The sequence below is a fragment of the Semicossyphus pulcher genome, unplaced genomic scaffold, assembly GCF_022749685.1.
Source record: "Semicossyphus pulcher isolate SPU_LCO1_2020_fin unplaced genomic scaffold, fSemPul1.0.p SCAF_7, whole genome shotgun sequence".
Lineage (NCBI taxonomy): Eukaryota > Metazoa > Chordata > Actinopteri > Labriformes > Labridae > Semicossyphus > Semicossyphus pulcher.
The window spans coordinates 3,228,044-3,250,437 of NW_027211748.1; the positions used below are offsets into that span (position 1 = coordinate 3,228,044).

The 22,394-nt window shown below is 40.6% G+C and overlaps 1 protein-coding gene across 3 annotated transcripts in view; it reads right to left on the reverse strand.

Annotated features, from left to right (window-relative positions):
* Window positions 1–15,646, reverse strand: part of agla (amylo-alpha-1, 6-glucosidase, 4-alpha-glucanotransferase a) — a 34,509-nt gene extending 18,863 nt beyond the window's left edge. For 2 of the 3 annotated variants that reach the window (XM_069683915.1, XM_069683917.1), the window contains exons 1-8: window positions 15,592–15,646; window positions 12,803–12,930; window positions 11,038–11,248; window positions 10,175–10,344; window positions 9,870–10,073; window positions 1,606–1,787; window positions 422–533; window positions 180–306 (exon numbers count right to left, since the gene is read on the reverse strand). In XM_069683915.1, coding sequence (XP_069540016.1) covers window positions 180–306; window positions 422–533; window positions 1,606–1,787; window positions 9,870–10,073; window positions 10,175–10,344; window positions 11,038–11,248; window positions 12,803–12,893 — 1,097 coding nt within the window. In that variant the 5' untranslated portion in view covers window positions 12,894–12,930; window positions 15,592–15,646. Of the gene's footprint in view, window positions 1–179; window positions 307–421; window positions 534–1,605; window positions 1,788–9,869; window positions 10,074–10,174; window positions 10,345–11,037; window positions 11,249–12,802; window positions 12,931–13,520; window positions 13,543–15,591 lie in introns of those variants that run through there. The other variant, XM_069683916.1, reaches the window with a different exon arrangement.
* Window positions 15,647–22,394: the final 6,748 nt, after the last annotated feature.

Consider the following 22,394-nt stretch of genomic DNA (forward strand, 5'->3'; position numbering starts at 1 on the left):
GACGAAATTTCTAAGTGACCCCAAACTTTTGAACGGCAATGTACATCTTGTGAGCCTGTTCACACTCGTCTCAGTGGTGAGAAGCTGCGTTCACTTAATGTTCTTACTAAAATCCACCTTTCAGTGTTGTAGAGAAAGAGATCAGAGATGTTTGCACAATGTCACAATGTGATTCTGACCTGTGAGGTACAAACGTCTCCAGAGCTGAGTCCATGTCCACAGTGTTCCCATATCGTCGGTGGTTTGGGTCCTGGATGATCCTTAGACCCTTCTCCCCTCCACTGTGAGCAGGATCAGCTCTGATGCCTAAGAAAAAAGAGGATATTTAAAGCTGTCTGTACAGTTTAGCTTCAGTTTATGTTCAATAAGCAGCTGTGATCCTAAAGGTAACAGTAAACCGTGCTCTCTTCACAGTACACACCTTTCTGCAGCAGAGTCCTGAACTGCTCCACAGCAGCCTCCACTCTGACCTGGAAGAACTCCCACAGCTTGACCTCAGGAAACACCTCCTGCCACAACACACTGCGGATGGCCTGGTACACACACACACACACACACACACACACACACACACACACACACACACACACACCTTTAACATCAGTCTTACATCATGAGTGGCACACACACATCTCTTTTACTCAGCCTCATCATGCACATCTTTAAAAACAAATAGTGTTGATTAGACTGTCAGCTGAGTGGAAGGATGAGGAGCGGAGGACAGAGCGGATATTTTAATAAAGCCGGAGTGTTGCCAAGTCTCCGGCTCCAATTCCCCCCAGAGGGGATCACATAGTTCTTGAAAGCACGCACGACCTAAACCATAAAAACTATCAGCTGCTGGGAGCTCAACAACAGGATTTACAATTTAAATGAATTGCACAATTACTTAACGACTCCTTAGCTCTCAGCTTTAAACGTAGTGTGAGGTTCTTTCAAATGTGTGCTCACTAACAATAAAGACAATAAATATGAGTTCTTTAATAAACTCTGCGGATGATTTGGCTCCAAAATCCAATATCAATATTTTGTCTGTTTACAACCAATCAACCAATCCCAGACTTTACAAGTTTTAGGACGTGATGGTGTTGCATCGGACGCCAAAATGTTGCTGTTTTGCATGAAGAACTCTCAGCAGAGATAGTGAGGATGTGAGATGGCTCACCCCTCAGCAAACTCAGCTCCAGAAAATGATGTTATGTCTGCACACAGATTAGTTGGCCACTAATTTTGTCATCGATTATTGCCGACAATGTCGACTAATAGTTGCCGCTCCCCCACACTGCTAACATGCTCCAAATTAATTTAAATAGTTTTTCTGTGTTATCTATCATCCCTCCGAAGGACTTTGCAGCTAAGCTATGAGCTCTTGAGTGAACATAAAGCACAAATTATTTTACATTTGAGCCGAAGATTTTGAGTGTGTGAATATACTATGGGAGTGATACTCGTGTACAGCAGTGTTATCAGCCCTATATGGAGTGCTTTGTGTGCACCTTTTTCACACAAATACAGCACTGTGCATGTATCATCACACTCATGAATTCCACGTGTGTCCTCTACATCACAGCGGTGAAATAACTATCATAAACTGTGTCTCCTTACGTTCAGATGGCTCTCAGAGGTGATGTCAGCAGGCAGTCCTTTAGCCTCGTAGCGTCCCTCTGACATTCTGGTGGTGAGATGCCAGATGGCTCTATCTAACACCCAGGCTGGTCTCAGGTGGGGGGAGTTCACCAGGTTGTAGCCACACTCTGGATGCTCCTTGATCCACACACTGTTAGCAGCTGTAGAGACACAGAATGACAATCGACCACCATGAGGATAACATTCACCAACATGAGGATAACATTCACCAACACAAGGATAACATTCACCAACATGAGGATAACATTCATCAACACAAGGATAACATTCACCAACATGAGGATAACATTCACCAACATGAGGATAACATTCACCAACATGAGGATAACATTCACCAACACAAGGATAACATTCACCATGAGGATAACATTCACCAACACAAGGATAACATTCACCAACACGAGGATAACATTCACCATGAGGATAACATTCACCAACACAAGGATAACATTCACCAACACAAGGATAACATTCACCATGAGGATAACATTCACCAACATGAGGATAACATTCACCAACACAAGGATAACATTCACCAACATGAGGATAACATTCACCAACATGAGGATAACATTCACAAACACAAGGATAACATTCACCAACATGAGGATAACATTCATCAACACAAGGATAACATTCACCAACATGAGGATAACATTCACCAACACAAGGATAACATTCACCATGAGGATAACATTCACCAATACAAGGATAAAATTCACCAACACAAGGATAACATTCACCATGAGGATAACATTCACCAACACAAGGATAACATTCACCATGAGGATAACATTCACCAACATGAGGATAACATTCACCATGAGGATAACATTCACCAACACAAGGATAACATTCACCAACATGAGGATAACATTCATCAACACAAGGATAACATTCACCAACATGAGGATAACATTCACCAACACAAGGATAACATTCACCATGAGGATAACATTCAACAACACAAGGATAACATTCAGCAACACAAGGATAACATTCACCATGAGGATAACATTCACCATGAGGATAACATTCACCATGAGGATAACATTCACCAACATGAGGATAACATTCACCAACACAAGGATAACATTCACCATGAGGATAACATTCACCAACATGAGGATAACATTCACCAACACAAGGATAACATTCACCAACATGAGGATAACATTCACCAAAATGAGGATAACATTCACCATGAGGATAACATTCACCAACACAAGGATAACATTCACCATGAGGATAACATTCACCAACACGAGGATAACATTCACCAACACAAGGATAACATTCACCAAAATGAGGATAACATTCACCATGAGGATAACATTCACCAACACAAGGATAACATTCACCAACACAAGGATAACATTCACCATGAGGATAACATTCACCATGAGGATAACATTCACCAAAATGAGGATAACATTCACCATGAGGATAACATTCACCAACACGAGGATAACATTCACCATGAGGATAACATTCACCATGAGGATAACATTCACCATGAGGATAACATTCACCAACATAAGGATAACATTCACCATGAGGATAACATTCACCAACATGAGGATAACATTCACCAACACAAGGATAACATTCACCAACACGAGGATAACATTCACCAACATGAGGATAACATTCACCATGAGGATAACATTCACCAACACGAGGATAACATTCACCAACACGAGGATAACATTCACCAACATGAGGATAACATTCACCAACACAAGGATAACATTCACCAACATGAGGATAACATTCATCAACACAAGGATAACATTCACCAACATGAGGATAACATTCACCAACACAAGGATAACATTCACCATGAGGATAACATTCACCAACATGAGGATAACATTCACCAACACAAGGATAACATTCACCATGAGGATAACATTCACCAACACAAGGATAAAATTCACCAACACAAGGATAACATTCACCATGAGGATAACATTCACCAACACAAGGATAACATTCACCAACACAAGGATAACATTCACCAACATGAGGATAACATTCACCAACATGAGGATAACATTCACCATGAGGATAACATTCACCAACACAAGGATAACATTCACCAACATGAGGATAACATTCACCAACATGAGGATAACATTCATCAACACAAGGATAACATTCACCAACATGAGGATAACATTCACCAACACAAGGATAACATTCACCATGAGGATAACATTCACCAACACAAGGATAAAATTCACCAACACAAGGATAACATTCACCATGAGGATAACATTCACCAACACAAGGATAACATTCACCATGAGGATAACATTCACCAACATAAGGATAACATTCACCATGAGGATAACATTCACCAACATGAGGATAACATTCACCATGAGGATAACATTCACCAACACAAGGATAACATTCACCAACACGAGGATAACATTCACCATGAGGATAACATTCACCATGAGGATAACATTCACCAACATGAGGATAACATTCACCAACACGAGGATAACATTCACCAACACGAGGATAACATTCACCAACATGAGGATAACATTCACCAACACAAGGATAACATTCACCAACATGAGGATAACATTCATCAACACAAGGATAACATTCACCAACATGAGGATAACATTCACCAACACAAGGATAACATTCACCATGAGGATAACATTCACCAACATGAGGATAACATTCACCAACACAAGGATAACATTCACCATGAGGATAACATTCACCAACACAAGGATAAAATTCACCAACACAAGGATAACATTCACCATGAGGATAACATTCACCAACACAAGGATAACATTCACCAACACAAGGATAACATTCACCAACATGAGGATAACATTCACCAACATGAGGATAACATTCACCATGAGGATAACATTCACCAACACAAGGATAACATTCACCAACATGAGGATAACATTCACCAACATGAGGATAACATTCATCAACACAAGGATAACATTCACCAACATGAGGATAACATTCACCAACACAAGGATAACATTCACCATGAGGATAACATTCACCAACACAAGGATAAAATTCACCAACACAAGGATAACATTCACCATGAGGATAACATTCACCAACACAAGGATAACATTCACCATGAGGATAACATTCACCAACATAAGGATAACATTCACCATGAGGATAACATTCACCAACATGAGGATAACATTCACCATGAGGATAACATTCACCAACACAAGGATAACATTCACCAACACGAGGATAACATTCACCATGAGGATAACATTCACCATGAGGATAACATTCACCAACATGAGGATAACATTCACCAACACAAGGATAACATTCACCATGAGGATAACATTCACCATGAGGATAACATTCAACAACACAAGGATAACATTCACCAAAATGAGGATAACATTCACCAAAATGAGGATAACATTCACCATGAGGATAACATTCACCAACACAAGGATAACATTCACCATGAGGATAACATTCACCAACACGAGGATAACATTCACCAACACAAGGATAACATTCACCAAAATGAGGATAACATTCACCATGAGGATAACATTCACCATGAGGATAACATTCACCAACACAAGGATAACATTCACCATGAGGATAACATTCACCAAAATGAGGATAACATTCACCATGAGGATAACATTCACCAACACGAGGATAACATTCACCATGAGGATAACATTCACCATGAGGATAACATTCACCAACATAAGGATAACATTCACCATGAGGATAACATTCACCAACATGAGGATAACATTCACCAACACAAGGATAACATTCACCAACACGAGGATAACATAACCAACATGAGGATAACATTCACCAACATGAGGATAACATTCACCAACACGAGGATAACATTCATCAACACAAGGATAACATTCATCAACACAAGGATAACATTCACCAACACGAGGATAACATTCACCAACATGAGGATAACATTCACCATGAGGATAACATTCACCAACACAAGGATAACATTCACCAACACAAGGATAACATTCACCAACACAAGGATAACATTCACCAACATGAGGATAACATTCACCAACATGAGGATAACATTCACCATGAGGATAACATTCACCAACACAAGGATAACATTCACCAACACAAGGATAACATTCACCAACACGAGGATAACATTCACCATGAGGATAACATTCACCAAAATGAGGATAACATTCACCATGAGGATAACATTCACCATGAGGATAACATTCACCAACACAAGGATAACATTCACCATGAGGATAACATTCACCATGAGGATAACATTCAACAACACGAGGATAACATTCACAAACACAAGGATAACATTCACCATGAGGATAACATTCACCAACACGAGGATAACATTCACCAACACGAGGATAACATTCACAGACACAAGGATAACATTCACCAAAATGAGGATAACATTCACCATGAGGATAACATTCACCATGAGGATAACATTCACCAACACGAGGATAACATTCACAAACACAAGGATAACATTCACCAACACGAGGATAACATTCACAAACACAAGGATAACATTCACCAACACGAGGATAACATTCACAAACACAAGGATAACATTCACCATGAAGATAACATTCACCATGAGGATAACATTCACCAACACAAGGATAACATTCACCAACACAAGGATAACATTCACCATGAGGATAACATTCACCAACATGAGGATAACATTCACCAACACGAGGATAACATTCACCAACACAAGGATAACATTCACCATGAGGATAACATTCACCAACATGAGGATAACATAACCAACATGAGGATAACATTCACCAACACGAGGATAACATTCACCAACACAAGGATAACATTCACCATGAGGATAACATTCACCATGAGGATAACATAACCAACATGAGGATAACATTCACCAACACGAGGATAACATTCACAAACACAAGGATAACATTCACCATGAGGATAACATTCACCAACATGAGGATAACATTCACCAACACGAGGATAACATTCATCAACACAAGGATAACATTCACCAACATGAGGATAACATTCACCAACACGAGGATAACATTCACAAACACAAGGATAACATTCACCAACATGAGGATAACATTCACCAACATGAGGATAACATTCACCAACACGAGGATAACATAACCAACATGAGGATAACATTCACCAACATGAGGATAACATTCACCATGAGGATAACATTCACCATGAGGATAACATTCACCAACACGAGGATAACATTCACAGACACAAGGATAACATTCACCAAAATGAGGATAACATTCACCATGAGGATAACATTCACCATGAGGATAACATTCACCAACACGAGGATAACATTCACAAACACAAGGATAACATAACAACATGAGGATAACATTCACCAACACGAGAATAACATTCACCAACATGAGGATAACATTCACCAACACGAGGATAACATAACCAACATGAGGATAACATTCACCAACACGAGGATAACATAACCAACATGAGGATAACATTCACCAACACGAGGATAACATTCACAAACACAAGGATAACATTCACCAACATGAGGATAACATTCACCAACATAAGGATAACATTCACCAACACAAGGATAACATTCACCAACATGAGGATAACATTCACCAACATGAGGATAACATTCACCAACACAAGGATAACATTCACCATGAGGATAACATTCACCAACATGAGGATAACATTCACCATGAGGATAGCATTCAAAATTCAGATAGAAGTTACAATACACTTTCATTGATCAGGAAATTAAGGAAGAAATTGGTTCAAGTAGTTTTAAAGTGTTTGGACTTCATAAATCCAGAATATTTTGGCTCAGTTAAGTGACATGTTTGTGAAAGTTGCACAGTTGTAGAAGGTAAGAAATCAGGACCGCCCATGATGTGAGCTGAGGAAGTTGGCAGGACTGAACCCATTATTTATTACATGGTGAAGGCAGATTTCATGGTATGAATGACAATAATAAAAATGACAACAACACTGGAAAAAAAGAGGGACCAGCATGTTACATCTGCATTAAGCTACTCCAAACATCATTGAGGTTGTGGATTTCCTCGGACATGTCTTTATGAGCTTGTATGTAAACAGAAGTTTTCAGCAGCAGTATAGAAAATCAATGTCAGTCAGGTTCCTCTCAGTCAGAACTGATTCTTCTGTAGGAGTTGTAGAGATCAGCAGACAGACTGACAGAGGCAGACCATGGATCCACACTCACTAAGACTTTAACCTTTTGATCAGGCTCATCTTACTGACCTTTAATGACTTTTCAGTGGAGAAAGGGGGCGGGGTTACGAGGAGTACAGGGTGTGATTCCTTCTTTTAATGTGTTCACATACTCCACACATCACTGTGCTCTGAGTACACAGAGAAACACAGATATCTTCTCCTTTATCTCTGTTAACACAAGAACCCTTATTGGTGTGAAGTTTACTGAATGACCTGGTGTTATATCTCTGTAACAGATGCTACTGAGCATGTGCAGAACTCTGCTCGCCTCCCTCTCCTCATTGTTTCCTCTCTCTCTGCTCCCTTTTGTTACTGTGAACTCAGGTCTGGTTTAGCATGCTGCTCACACATACACACACCACTGGATCATGGTGGTCTTATGTCTTTGATTAGTGACCATCATGAGCACGAGGGACGGCCCCAGCTTCTTACACTCTCTCACTGACATCAAGTCTTCATCAAACACATACAACATCACAAAGAGATGAGTCTGCCGCTTTGACTTTAACATAAAGGTGCTTATTCAGACTGACATGTTAAACTTCTGTCAGGTTAAAGTTCATGTCTGAAAGGGGCTTCAGTCACTATCAGGTAAAAACAGTCTATCACTACATATCCTCTTTCCATGTAGCTTTATTTTAGGGGTTTAGCTGGAGCAAATATTTCACAACAGATTATAAACATGCAGTAAATATCTTTACATGAACAGATAGTGGACGGTGACAGTGTTACAGGAGATATATGAAACACGTCAGCTCCAACAAACTTGTTGTTAGCTCCTGTTATTCTGTAAAAGTAAGAGTGTTTAGCTTTGACTGACATAACTTCTAATTACATGAGATAATTAACCCCATTCTTAGGCTGCGCTTTAACACAGACACTCCCTCAGGGACCTTTGGAGGAGCTCCACCAGAGGGACCAGAATTCAATTAAGTTCTGGGGACATTATGTTACCCTTCAAAAGGTTCCTGCTCCGAGGGATTACTTTCTGAACGTACAGAAACTTTGGGGGCGGGACTTGCAGCACTGAGCAAATTTGGAGTTACAAACCAGAATGTTGTTTTATTTGTTCATCGTGCTTCGACACATCAGAGGAGGTACAGAAGAAGGTGAAGACGGATGGAACAATAACCAAGTGAAGACCATTTATACTCAGGATGAATCAGCAGCAGGAACTGGAAATGGTGACCCTCAATGATAAGGTGTCACTTTGGATGGCGTCATCGTAGTTAAGCTTTGAGCACAATCAATCAATCAATCAAATTTTGTATGTATAGTGCCATAATCAAAGTTATCTCAAGACACTTTACAGACGGAGCAGGTCTAGAGCGTACTCTTTGTTATTTAGAGAGAGACCCAGTATGAATCACCATGAGCAGCACTCGAGCAAATTAAGAGTAAAAACAGCTGTGGCTTCAGAGGACTGATGTGCCTCATGGTTGATGGTCTGCAGGCGGACATGCAGACAAAACGAGGCTGAAGGAACCTTTTAGTTCTTTAGAAACTCGTTCCTGGGACTAAAAGTTCTGGGTACTTTACTTTACTACTGGCAGAAAACATGGCAGAAGTTATTCTATATCAGATCTATAACTCTGTGTGATCTACAGCTCTACTGTAGCTGTTGATGTATTGTTACACAAACACCTTGTTCCATATGATCTGCTCTGCCCTTTGCCCTGCCTGATAAACTCATGTAAACACACTGCTCATATAGACAGAGGTCACCGAACTGTGTGACAGGAGAAGACTGTGGACCAATGACCCTGCTGATCAGCACTTTAACTGTACATACAGTATGCACATATGTAAACACTGGGATATATTCAGTTCACTATACAAGATGTGTTCTGCTCTTCATTGGGCCGCTTACACTCCTTACACTGTGCAGATGTATGTGTGTGTACCTCTGTGTGTGTACTCACCGGTGTGATTGTACACCACGTCTGTGATACACAGCATGTTCCACTCTTTCTTCAGCTGCTCCACCACAGCCCCCACATCAGACCAGCTGTAGCTCTGACCCTGTGGGCTGAACTCGGGGTTAAAGGTCAGCTGGTCTGCCAGGGAGTAACAGGACCTGGACTCTCCCAAAGTCTGCAGGGGGGTGAAGTGGATCATGTTGTATCCTGTAACACACACACACACACACAGAAACACACACACTGTTAAGCACTGCTGATAATAATGATAATAAAGAGCATGGTGCGTGTGCCTGCAGACTGCACACCTGACTCCTTGGCCACTCTCAGTCTGTCTGGCCAGTCGTCCAGGTGTCCCAGACATTTGGACAGGTAGGTCTGGATGGTGACGCAGTCTAAGGGGAGGACGTGACTGTCCGCTCCGACTCGAAGGACCGGGTCCACCACGATGTATCCACGGCCCGACTGCTCCGTGTCTCTGTGGAGGACAAGAATATATTAAAATGATACATATGTGTGTTATCAGTACTGTCATGGTCTGAACGAACAGATAACAACGACTCCTACACCGATATGTAAACTACAACACATTACTGTGATATCTGATACCACAAGACTCACAAACGTATTGGAAGAAAGCAGGGCAGCACTTTAAAGCTTTACTCTATTATTGACAGAAAATGAACTGGGGAAAAACAACAGTTAAAATGTTACATTATGGCGACTCTCTCCTACACGTGAACAAACACCATCCACATCCACATCATCAAAGATCCACACTCAGTTTGATGTGAAGTAACCTTGGGGGAGTGTTTAACACCAGATAGGAACCACAAAGTCACATTAGCATTGTACAAAAGGACATTATTTAACATCATATATCATATCGTGTTCATCTACATAACATCAAGCACAGTCCTTATGTTGATGAAGACAGTTTGACTCTGCAGAACGCTGGTTTTGTTAAAGTGCTGTTTTAAAGGTTGCAACATTTGGCTGGTGTGTCTGACACAGATATCAGTGTTAAATGATCTTAAATGATGAGTTCACTGTCCTGCTGTCAGCACAGACCGTCCACAAACATTACAGATAAGGCCTGATCTCATTCTGCCTGCTGAATATAATAATACAACTGTACAGCCTGCAGGCCGTGATCAGGAGGGTCTCTCACCCGTAACCAAAGTAGTACTCGTAGGATCCGGCCACCTGGAGGTCCAGGGAGCAGAACTTATCAGAGTCATCCTCTCTTCCTGTCGGGTAGTTCCACGCCAAAACCCTGAAGTTATGTCGCTCAAAGAGCTGTCCTTCCAGAGGGTAGTTGGTGTGCAGCGTCACCCTCCTTCCCTGGAGGCTCGGACCCAGCCGGAACTGGAGCTCAAAGCCTGACGAGACGCAGAAACGAGCGTTGTGTTTGAACATGTGGAGACCATATTAAATCATCTCTGAAGAGTGTCACAGGGAGCCTGGCTCTGCGCTCACTCCTCCATCCACACTGGCCTTTTATAGGCTCACCAGCAGAACAGGATCATCACACGCACACACTTAATAAACAAAAGGGATAGTCTGCACAGTCAGTCACTCAGAGGGGGATTAGTTAAAAAATGCCACACTTCCTGATCTGGACCGGCACAGGCTCGTCTATATTTAGTCCAGTTTAACAGCCGGCCCACAAAGTCCCTCTCAGGTTCACCGCGCTGTAAATGTCAAACGGTACACCAAGACAACGAGCTACTTGACCTTCAGCCAACACACACACACACACACACACACACACACACACACACACACACACACACACACACACACACACAGATGTGTTTATGTAAGTCACCTAAGAGGTATTCATGGGGACTATCATTAATATCCTGCAAACTTACTCTGACTACAGCCCTCAACAAACCCCCCAGAAAACAGAGTGTTACAATCTGTCGTCACATTTGTCCAACGTTCCACAAGCATTCTCCAATCACCTGGTCTCATGTAAAGTAGTACAGGAGCATCCTCTGATGCAGCCTTTGATGCAGGTATCAGGAGAAACACAATCTACACTCCTACCAGATAACATGAACAATTAACCTCCTAAATTATCTACTTGTTTCTTCTTCTGTAAAGTAGCAGATATATTTCGGCCTGACACCAGAGGTCATTGTTATAGATCAGACAGGTAAAGGTAAATGATCAGGCTATGATGACAAACGCACTGAGGTGCTCATGGACAGGGGAACTTTAGAGTAAAAGGCATTTTAAGGCTGTGTATTTGTATTTAGAAGGTAACCTCATTAAAAACAGTAATTGTAATTCTGATCATCCTGCTGATTGACATCGTCGTCACTGCTGCACTGTGGTGTTTAATTAGCTCACTGTCATTCAGTGTTTGAGAACATTTCTTCTATCTCTCCGTCTTTCTTCCTCCTCACGACTCCTAACAGGATCTCACCTTAGCAGCTCTCTTAAGGGCTCAGCTGCTTTGTGAATAACTTTAGATCAGGATCTAGTCTTAGCTTTAAGGGGAAATTCTTAGAAAACATCACGATTCTTAGGAACAACTCTTTGTACAATAAAGCTTTGTGAATACGGCCCCTGATCTCAACCCAATTCCCAGCACAGACATGTTGACTGTACTTCCTGAATCAGCCTTGAAAATCGGTCTGTTTTATTCCACTCCTGTATCAGTCTGATGACGTGTGTGTGTATGTTAGCCAGTGAGAAGACGTACATTCATTTACTCGCTCATAGTGCTGGCTCTGACTAATGTTACACTCTCTGCTGGTAATGCACAGGGGTTTTCTTCTATTGTAAAGTGACAAGCTGAAATAAGCAATTATTCACGCTCCTAACCTGTTACTGCAGGTGGCAGCCATCATCCATCCATGCTGCAGCACAGCACAGGTGCTGAGTCCACACATTCAGGCACAGAGTAAAAGAAGCACTGTTACCTTGTTCAAGTCTGAACAGAGTTCTCTCTAGGTTCTGCTTGTCGTTCAGCATCAGGACTCGGATCTGCTTCAGGTGCTGAGGCAACATCATGAGTAGATCTCCTCAAAGTGAACGGATCCCTGGCCTCCTGCAAACAGGACAGAATACATCTTTAGAGCACATACATACTCTCTCTGAGGTTAGTCAAACAACTGCCTGATTCACAACACGTCCATTAAGCAGGAGGAAATACTCAAACTATGGAGCAGCTCGTTGGCAGTATGTTGTCAATAACAACAACGTTTGAGTGACAGCTGTGAGAGATTACAACTCTTAGACTGAAATAAAGCAGTAAAATTGAACCTCTATCTGTAACATCTATTCAATAACTTTCAGACTGAATATGCAGAAACATGAGGTCAGTGACGTCGGGTCAACCGTGTATTTTGTACTTGATTCTTAATCACAACCCTCCAGAGCTTCCTGCTTCAGATTCTCAAAGTTTCTGAAGCAGAGACCAAAAAGTACGATGCACCAATGTAAACGCCCCGGAAAGGAAAACCACCTACATTGTGAAGCAACAAGTTACAAAACCTGCTGCAGAGGTCGGTCTGCAGTAGGCTGAATAAATGATACATTTTAACAGCAACATACTCAAGGGGGCCTAATCATCTGTGACCAAACCCCAGTCAATAAACTGCTTATTTAACATATCACGGAGAAATCCTGACAACATACAGCTAACACAAAAATCCAGCTTTCACAGGCTGACATAATCAACAGGTACATGACTGACACATCCTGGTTTGCAAACACGTCTTTAATAAAGATTTTTGTGCAATGAGTTTGTTGTGACACACGTTGTGTAAACTGTTGTCACAGCATGAGGAAGTACACAACGTTTTTACTTTAGTGCAAACTGATAAAAACTGAATCTGGACACAAACTTATCAACTTTTGATTGTTTGTTTTAAATTAAATGGCTGCTCAAGTTCTCAAAACAAAATTTGTTATCTGTGCACAAAAAAAACATTTACCATATGTTACAATTTTTAAACGTTTTAATGAACTTTTGGCAAATGATAAGCACAACAGAAATCAATTTTAACACTTATTGGTGCTATATTTCTGTGTGATCAAAAATGATTATGCTTCTTCCAAGTTAAATAGTTTTACTACCTAAAATAACTTCAAATTCTTTCATTGTGTAAGTCATCACATACATAATAATCCACTTAATCAGCTGAGACTCACTGCATTGCATTGTAATGGAGTCTGCTACAGTCTGTTAAATCAATTCATCGTCAGGTTTGGAACAACAGGAGCTACAGGATGAAGAGTTACTCTAAGCACTGTAACTTTAGCTTGTTACTATAGTTCATAAATGCATATAGAAGGCCAATGTTTATCAAAAATATGTGGCCTTTTTTGTTGCAGTGTTGAACCATCTATTATTGTTTTCACCTTACTGCATTGTACTGTGAGAGACAAAATAGGTTTTCCTCACATTACTTGTAAATATAAGTACTGCTATAAATACGTAAAAATAATAGTGTAGACATGCTCTATATGTAAAGTATCATGACACATGTTATGTTGTGTTTTAGCACTACATAAAAATGGACTTGACTCTTGACTGCTGTTAAAAGTCAAGCCTTTAAAACCATCAGCCAAAACAAGAGAGCATTTGAACCACCTTGGTATTTCACAATGTCAAAGTGAGTCTTTTTAGTGGCAGTAGCTTATTTATTGACACTGACACTTCATTTAGAACCATTAATTTCAGATGTATCCGCTTCTAGGTTAACTGTAGAGTTTTTCAGCAGGTATGAGCTGTTTTTGAGGATTTCAAAATGTTTTCAGAAGTAGACTGCAGTACACAGTTTTCAATGATAGGAAGTGACTTTAGTAGAATTACTGAAGCGAAATATCTCGTATTACACAGTTTGACTTCCTGGAGGTAACACATGGAGCACAGATAGTTCTTGTAGTAGCTATCTAAAAACAAGCCCAGACTTTGAGTCCACTTCTGTAATATTGGGAGCAGGTTAACGCATCCAGAGTCACTGAACCCCTCTGACTGAACTCTCCGTCTGAGTCTGCGCAGTGCGTCCGACCCATCAGAACAAGGTCAGGAATCCAGCCGTTAATGTCACCCTCTCTATTTATAAAACTCTTCCTCCCACTGTTCAGCTCGCTGACACACCGGCTAAAACACAGTGACAAACACAGATAGAAAGACGACGGATAACTTATCTGCCATTGTGAGGCAGGAACCTGCAAAGATAACGTCCCGTTTGTAGCTGCACTCCAACTTCCGTTCAAAAAAGTGGTAATTTAATGTTGTCTCGTTTATTGGCAGATAATTATTTCCCATAAGACATAATTCCGAGTCTCGGTTTTATTGTTAGTAACTACTAAAGTATTCGGCCTAGGTATAGTTTACAAAAGACACCTAATATCAACAAAGCAACAGTTTTAACTTGTAGTTCTTTGGGGCTTCATACAGTTGGCCCTGCAGTGGGCGGTAACGTCAACTCACTGAAGGAAGTAATGCACGGCAGTCATATTGATTTAAATATTGACATTATTTTATTTTATTTTGTTGGTTACGTTTGATTCCTTTATTATCGCGCAAGGTAACGTTATAAACGTTAATGTTAGCTAAACTTATGACAGCTAGCTAACGTTAGCTATTTGTTTATGTTCCATCTGCCAGCCATTAGCTGTGATAAAAGTCTTCATAATATCTGATGATACTACGCGACAGTGCAAGAACCCCGTGTACACAGCTAACATCCACTCTCACCTGTCAGTTGTGTGTTCAGTCACAGCAGCAGGAGGACAGTGTGTGACAGAGGAACAGGCTGACAGCTCCAGCTCTCCTGCATGAAGTGAGGGGGGCGGGGTCCGCAGACTACCGTAATAACCCGAGTACAGGGGAACAGAAAAAATACTCCAAGTTGTCTCTTTTTCAGACAGACTGTATTTCAGAAGTGGATGAAGTCTCTGTGTCTGAAAAAGTGCCGTCAGTTTAGAAGTACCTTCAACCTGTTTTTTTTAATGAGTATCGGGGTGGGGGGTGGGCACCGGTTGCCAAAGAAGTGTGATTGTATAGAAGTCTACTAGGAAATGAGCCTCTTAATTTGTTACATCTGTAATCATATTATCTCAATCTCTAGTTTCAAGTCTTCTACAAAACAGCATGATTTTCACTTCAATAAATTATTCAAATTTAGAGTCAAGTAGACCATAAAGTAGAGGAGGATTTAGGGCGGGGCTACCTGTGATTGACAGGTCATATTGGACACCTGAAAGATGTTCTGTTATGGTTTTAGAGGTGATCTCTGAGGTGTCAGCTATTCAGCTTTGTATTAAGTAACTACATTTAGTTTAAAGTGTTAAAATGTTGTTTTTGACAGCCATATATAACTTAATTATGCAGATTCATCAGCCAGCTAGCAGTAGCTCCTCCCCCCAGCCAAATATGGTCACATCTGACTGTAAAAAAACAAGATGGAGACAGCAAAAAAACCCCATTCCACAAACGTGTGACATCACATTGGCTATATATGTTTTCAAACTTAGATTTCTTTCAGTATTGACCAAAAAAAAAAATCCTCATAAACCCAGATTTCTGACTGATCGGAATCTGACAGGACGGGTTAACTAGGGTTAGTCTGGATTAGTATGGACATGTTTTCTTGCAGTGAGTTTTCACAACATGACACACATACAGACATGATCTTATTATGTGTCGAGTATTTACTAAAGTCTCAGACAGTGTTTAAGCATGATTAGTAGTGGCATGTGTTTACTGGAATAAATACTCCATTCTTATAGGAATCTGCTACCTAAATATGAGTAGAGTTAAATTGCATAATTTCTTTTGCGCAATTTCTAATCTTTACCAGACACAACATGTACACGCACACACGCACACACACACACACACACACACACACACAGGCAGGCAGGAGAGAGAGAGTTACATAACGTTACACTGCAGTGCAGCTGTGAGCAGACACCAGCTGCTAACACGCAGACAGGAGTCTGTCATCCACTGGCAAAGGAAGATACAAGTCATCTGAAAATCTGACCGACTCGTCTCTGAGGTTTAATGAACCTGATACTTGTAAGATATTATGAAAGCCTCCTTCATTAACAGTTTAAACATGTGATCAACACAGAGCTTTAGATTTTACTCCATGTTGTTGGGATGTAACGGCTTCTGAAGCTTTCATCATCAAGCTTTCATCATTAAGTTAATATATAAAGAAACTGTCACAGACGTCATTCACAAATTGCTTTACATGAGAAGCCAATTAAAAGTAAAAATAAATAAAACACCACAGAGTCCAGAGAGGCGCATTGGGAGACTTTGCCACAGCTTTGAGCTACTGACTATAATAATGATCCTTCTGAGGTTTAAAATGAGGCTGAGATACCCTTATAGACCCCTGAGGACTGGCCTCTGGATGTGGGGGTGCAGGAGATCCATAAGAAGCTGTGCAGCCCGGCCATGTTGGACTGTTAGTGAGCACCAGAATATTAAACACAGGGATGAACTGTGTCTTGGTTTGAATTCTTCCTCTCATCCATCATGCATTAATAATGCTGGGTTACATCACCTTTAGATACACAGTCCACTTATGGAGCATCATTCTGCACAGTCAGTTTGTCCAGGGAGAAAACATCACAGGGAAAGGCTGATATAACAACATCAAGCTGTCTTTGTGATTCAAAATAAACTTCTTCAGTGCTCCTGCCCAGAGTAGAGTCAGCGTGGCATCAAACATTGAACTTCTCTTCCACAAACAGTGTGAAATACTCTCCTGAAATTGACCATTCAAAGCATGCAGTCAAATCCAGAGACCAGAGTGAGCACTGCTGAAGCAGCTGAGACAAACACAGTGTCAACATGTTTAACATGGTTTGCATTAGAGGGGAACGAGGGGTGTCGAGGCTCTGTCCATTCATCCATCTTTTTACTCAGGTGTGTTTACTGCTTCCTTTTTCATGACTAATGATGATGGTGATTCCTATAAATGTGGAGTTGTATATTCTGTTTAACTGCTCTCTAATGAAACAGCTGATGAACAGTATGCTTGTGTTTCCTGAATTCAACACATGATGGCAGTAGACAGCTGCTGTGTGAGGCTCATGACTGAAATACTGTAGGTTCCTTATCTTTTTACAAGGCAAGTTTAGTTATAAAGCACCATACAGACATAAAGCAATTCAAAGTGCTTTACACAGTTAAACAGAGCAGCGAAAACATGAAAGCAAAATATCTTAAAATGTAATTTCAGGTCCGGTCAGAACACGAATGCAGTCTATGCTTAAAAGGTCTGATCACTTATTCTACACTGTAAAGCCATATATTTATAAGTTTGTCATTCCTGAGCTCAAGTCCTCATCTCTGTGTTACAAGTTCTTTAGCTGAGAATGACCTCTGACCTTAATGACTCATGTGATGGAATAGTCTCATTACCTGGAAGCTGCTAAAGGGTCTAAATGGCTCACAGGTACAAACCATAGACTGTATAAAAAGATGGACGACATGACAGGTCCCTAAAAGTGAAGCCAAAACATTTTCAGGGCCCCCTGCTGACTGGCTGCAGTATAGGTCATAAAGCCCGCATCCTCCATGTTAACAGATGGGACATGAGTCAAACTATAAATTCAAAATACACGTCAAATACATTTTTCTCAAACATGGTTTCTGTCATTATAGCTAGTTATTATCATGCTGATTTATGTCCAAGTGTTCATTTTTTTGTAAGGTTTATTTTTAATTAGTTATTTGATGCTGTCAAAGTGATGATTGACAGCTCTGTTGACAAATTCGGCTCCTGCAGCCAATCAGTTCCGGGTGAGCAGAGGAGAGGACTAAAACAATTAAAACAATCACTACAGTCATTGAAGTTTACATACCTGTGCACGTTAACCTCAGACCAACACAGAGAAGCTGTTCTGCTGTTAAACACGCCGGCGTGCGGGATCCTTGCTGTTTTTTCGGTAAGTTAAGTGTGTGTTTGGGTTAGCGGAAGTGGCTACAACCGCTTCACTCACCGATCTCTACTGCGCAGTCTCTGGCTCCATATGACGTCACCATGATTGTTTATACCACAAACAGACGTTACATCGCTCTCTGCAAACACACCAGACTCCATTAAGAAAAACAGTGATTTAACCTTGAATTAAATGGGAGTCGCTGCCTCCATCTATCAGTGTGTTACCGAAATATTGTGATTGTTTTGAACTAAAGCGATGAGGCAGAAATAGAGCAGAATCCTCTCTCTGTGGGGATCCTTTCTGTAATGTTGTCAGACCTAAAAAAACCCAATATATGTTGAAATAGCGTCCCGTTTAAAATAACCACAGTTAGCCTTGAATCACTTAGAGAGACGTTACGTGTGATGTGGTGACATTTGCATCAACATTTTCTTCTTAGAAACACAACACTCAATTAATCTGTTTGAGCTGAATTACATGTGAAACAAATATTCACAGACTGTTACTGAGACTGCACCTCAGAGCAGTAAACTGGTCTAAAATAAAGCTCCTATCATTTTAAGTGTTTAATCAGGCCTCCACAGTCTATCTGCAGCCATCACGTTCATGACAGGGGTCATTGATGGGGAACATTGGCAGGAAATGACTTACTTTGACTCTTTGATAACTAACAGCATAAACACAATAAACACTTTCAATCTTGTGCCAGTCTGCTGTAAAACTGTGAATGACAGGATGTGTCCTGGTGTCCTGCTCTGTCAGCAGCAGGTCGACTCATTATCAAATCCTGGCAGAAAGGTCACTCAGTTCTCTATGTGGTTACTCTTTAATAAGGGTTAGAGGCAGGCTAACGTTTCTCACTCATTAACAGGTTATTATCAACGTCTGACAATTATATTCTGTTCCTTTTTTGTGTTCAGATCATTCTCACTTCAATTCCAACCAAACCCACATCAGCCTCATCACTGAAGGTGTAAGACATGTAACCAACACTTCAAGAAGAGTCTCTTGGTGGCATGATCTTTACCAAACAGGAAGTCAGCCATTAGGATTGTACTTTGAAATGTAAGTGTATATGAAGCCATTTACAGGTGTTATATAGCTTGAAGACCTGAATCAAGCTCTTCAGATCGGGAATGTCAGCATGGCCATGGAGGACGTGACTTATTCCAACACGTCCCCGTCAAACAGGAAGCTGTTGTAACTCAAACATCCAGTAAAACATTTCATTTTTAACAAGAATCATGACCTGAACTGATACCCAGAATGAAAAGTAACCCTGTGTGACATTAAGTTTGCATAGAGTCACAGTGCTGCTTCCCTTTGGTGTCAAGTAATCTCTATTTACTTCAGATTCTACATCAAAATGTAGAATCTGAAGGCAGGGGCCTGGAGGGAAGTGTTCTGAAAGTAGTTTTCTTCTCCTCTTGAGGACAGACCTGAAAAAGCTTCATGTTGACTTGTTCCTAATCTGCATCATGATGTTGTTATTTCAGCAAACTGAAGAGCCGTTAATTAAAGTCAATCACAAGAAAATCTGTTTCTGTTTGGGCTTCATCCCGCTGACGTAAGCCAGAGTGCAGCCTCTGTGTAACTTACTGTTTACAGTGAAACTGAGACTCAGACATGCAGACATATCTGGGGGGAGAATCTCACTTTGATCTGAACACCCGGTCGCTTCTTCTACACTTTTGGTTAGTACTTGCGGTAACTCAGCACGTTGCAGCTAAAATCTCCACCTGATCATTCATTTAGTTTTTACATTTATTAAGGGACCAGGTACAAAACTAAACATGAATGTTACCATTCTACAACAACAACAACAAGACTACAACACTACAGACTGACATAGAGCAGGCAACGTAAACACACTCACTCACACACACACCCCAGCAAAGACAGTATGTTGCCCAAGTTAAAAGCAGAGATATAAACTCAGATTTTTCAGTTTAAAATAAGATAATCCTTTGTTGATCTCTAGGGGTTAAGAGCTGCAGAAAGAGCTGCAGCTCTAAACGTCACCAGGCAGGGCGTTCCACCGAGTGGCTGACTGCCCAAAGGCTGTGCGACGTACAGAGCAATCTCTTATTGAGGGTGTTCTTTTGGAGTTAATCGACTTCTCTGAGCAAAATGAAACAAACTGACATAATGAAGGTGGAGCCAAACCATTCCAAAGGATGTGCACCAGACATACTGTGCTAACCATCTGCACTTCTTACTCTACCGAACATGTGGGATCGAACACAGGTTTCTGACAGGAAAGAGTTCAGGCCTCTGGGAGGAGTCACTAACATTATTAACTGCTGTGTTGGTTTGATCTATTGTTGGGATGGAGCCATCAGTCATGTGATCAGATAAACCTAAATGTGTGAGCAGAGTCTCTTGTGGACGCAGGAGGAGATCATGTGACTTGCACTCATAGAAAACAAACAGTAATGTGTCAGTGTGTGTGACACTCTGTTGGTTCCATACAAAAGTGTCTCCAAAGAGCTGTGTTAGCAGCACACAGTACAGGAAGTCAGCTGCTTATCAAAGTAGGACTTTTCTGCACGTGTGCACCTGGTGAGCAGCTTTCACAGGGGGCAACGAGGTCAACAAGGAGGAAAACAACAACAGGTTATGAAGGAGTCTCTATTATCCTGGTCTATTAGTTACACATGGAAATGTAATGATTTGAATTATATTACAGGAATGTTTTACAAGTAAAGTTTTGTGTGTATGAATGTGATATCAGGTTGTTCCAATAGTCCAAAAGGTCGTAAAACTGCTGCAATAAAAACCTGAAGCTGCACTTTGAAACACACACACACACACACACACTGGGAGAGGAAGTGACACACATATTTATACATGTATGTACGTACAGATTGAAATGATTCCTCAGAGTTGAGGTGGTTTTTGCTCCTGCAGCTGAGTTTAAGAGTGTCTTCTTCCACAAGTTTCCTCCAGAGGTAGATTATTCTTTTGTCTGTTTCTGATATTGTTTAGTTTCTTTATGATTATTGTTTAGTTTGTTTATGATTACTGTTTAGTTTCTTTATGATTATTGTTTAGTTTGTTTATGGTTACTGTTTAGTTTGTTTATGATTATTGTTTAGTTTGTTTTCTGATTATTGATTATTGTTTGCTTATTTATTGATTATTGTTTGTTTTATTTATTGATTTGTATATTTATTGATTATTGTCTAGTTTTGATTTAGTTTACATTCACTTGTATTCCAGCATGCATCTATCGCATCACTGTGCCACTAACCTGAGACATCAGTGAACGAAAGCATTATAATCCTGCTGTTCCTCAGTCTTTCTTTAGTTTTCATTGTGTACAGAAAGCTTTGAACTCAGATGTTACAGCCCGTTAAAGACTCACTCTCTCATTCTGTAGGAAGTCAGATGAAGTCAGACCTTACAGGTTTAATGTCACCGTTCACATTTAAGGATGTATTTTCCAAAGAGGGGTCCCTTCAGGGGGTCAAAGCAAAGTGTCCCCACAAAGGCGACCATGAAGAAGTGATCATCAGTGATTTGTTGTTTTAATGTCTCTTTGCTGCATAGAGACGGTCATGTTTAATGTGACTCAGAGAGGAGGAGAGGCTT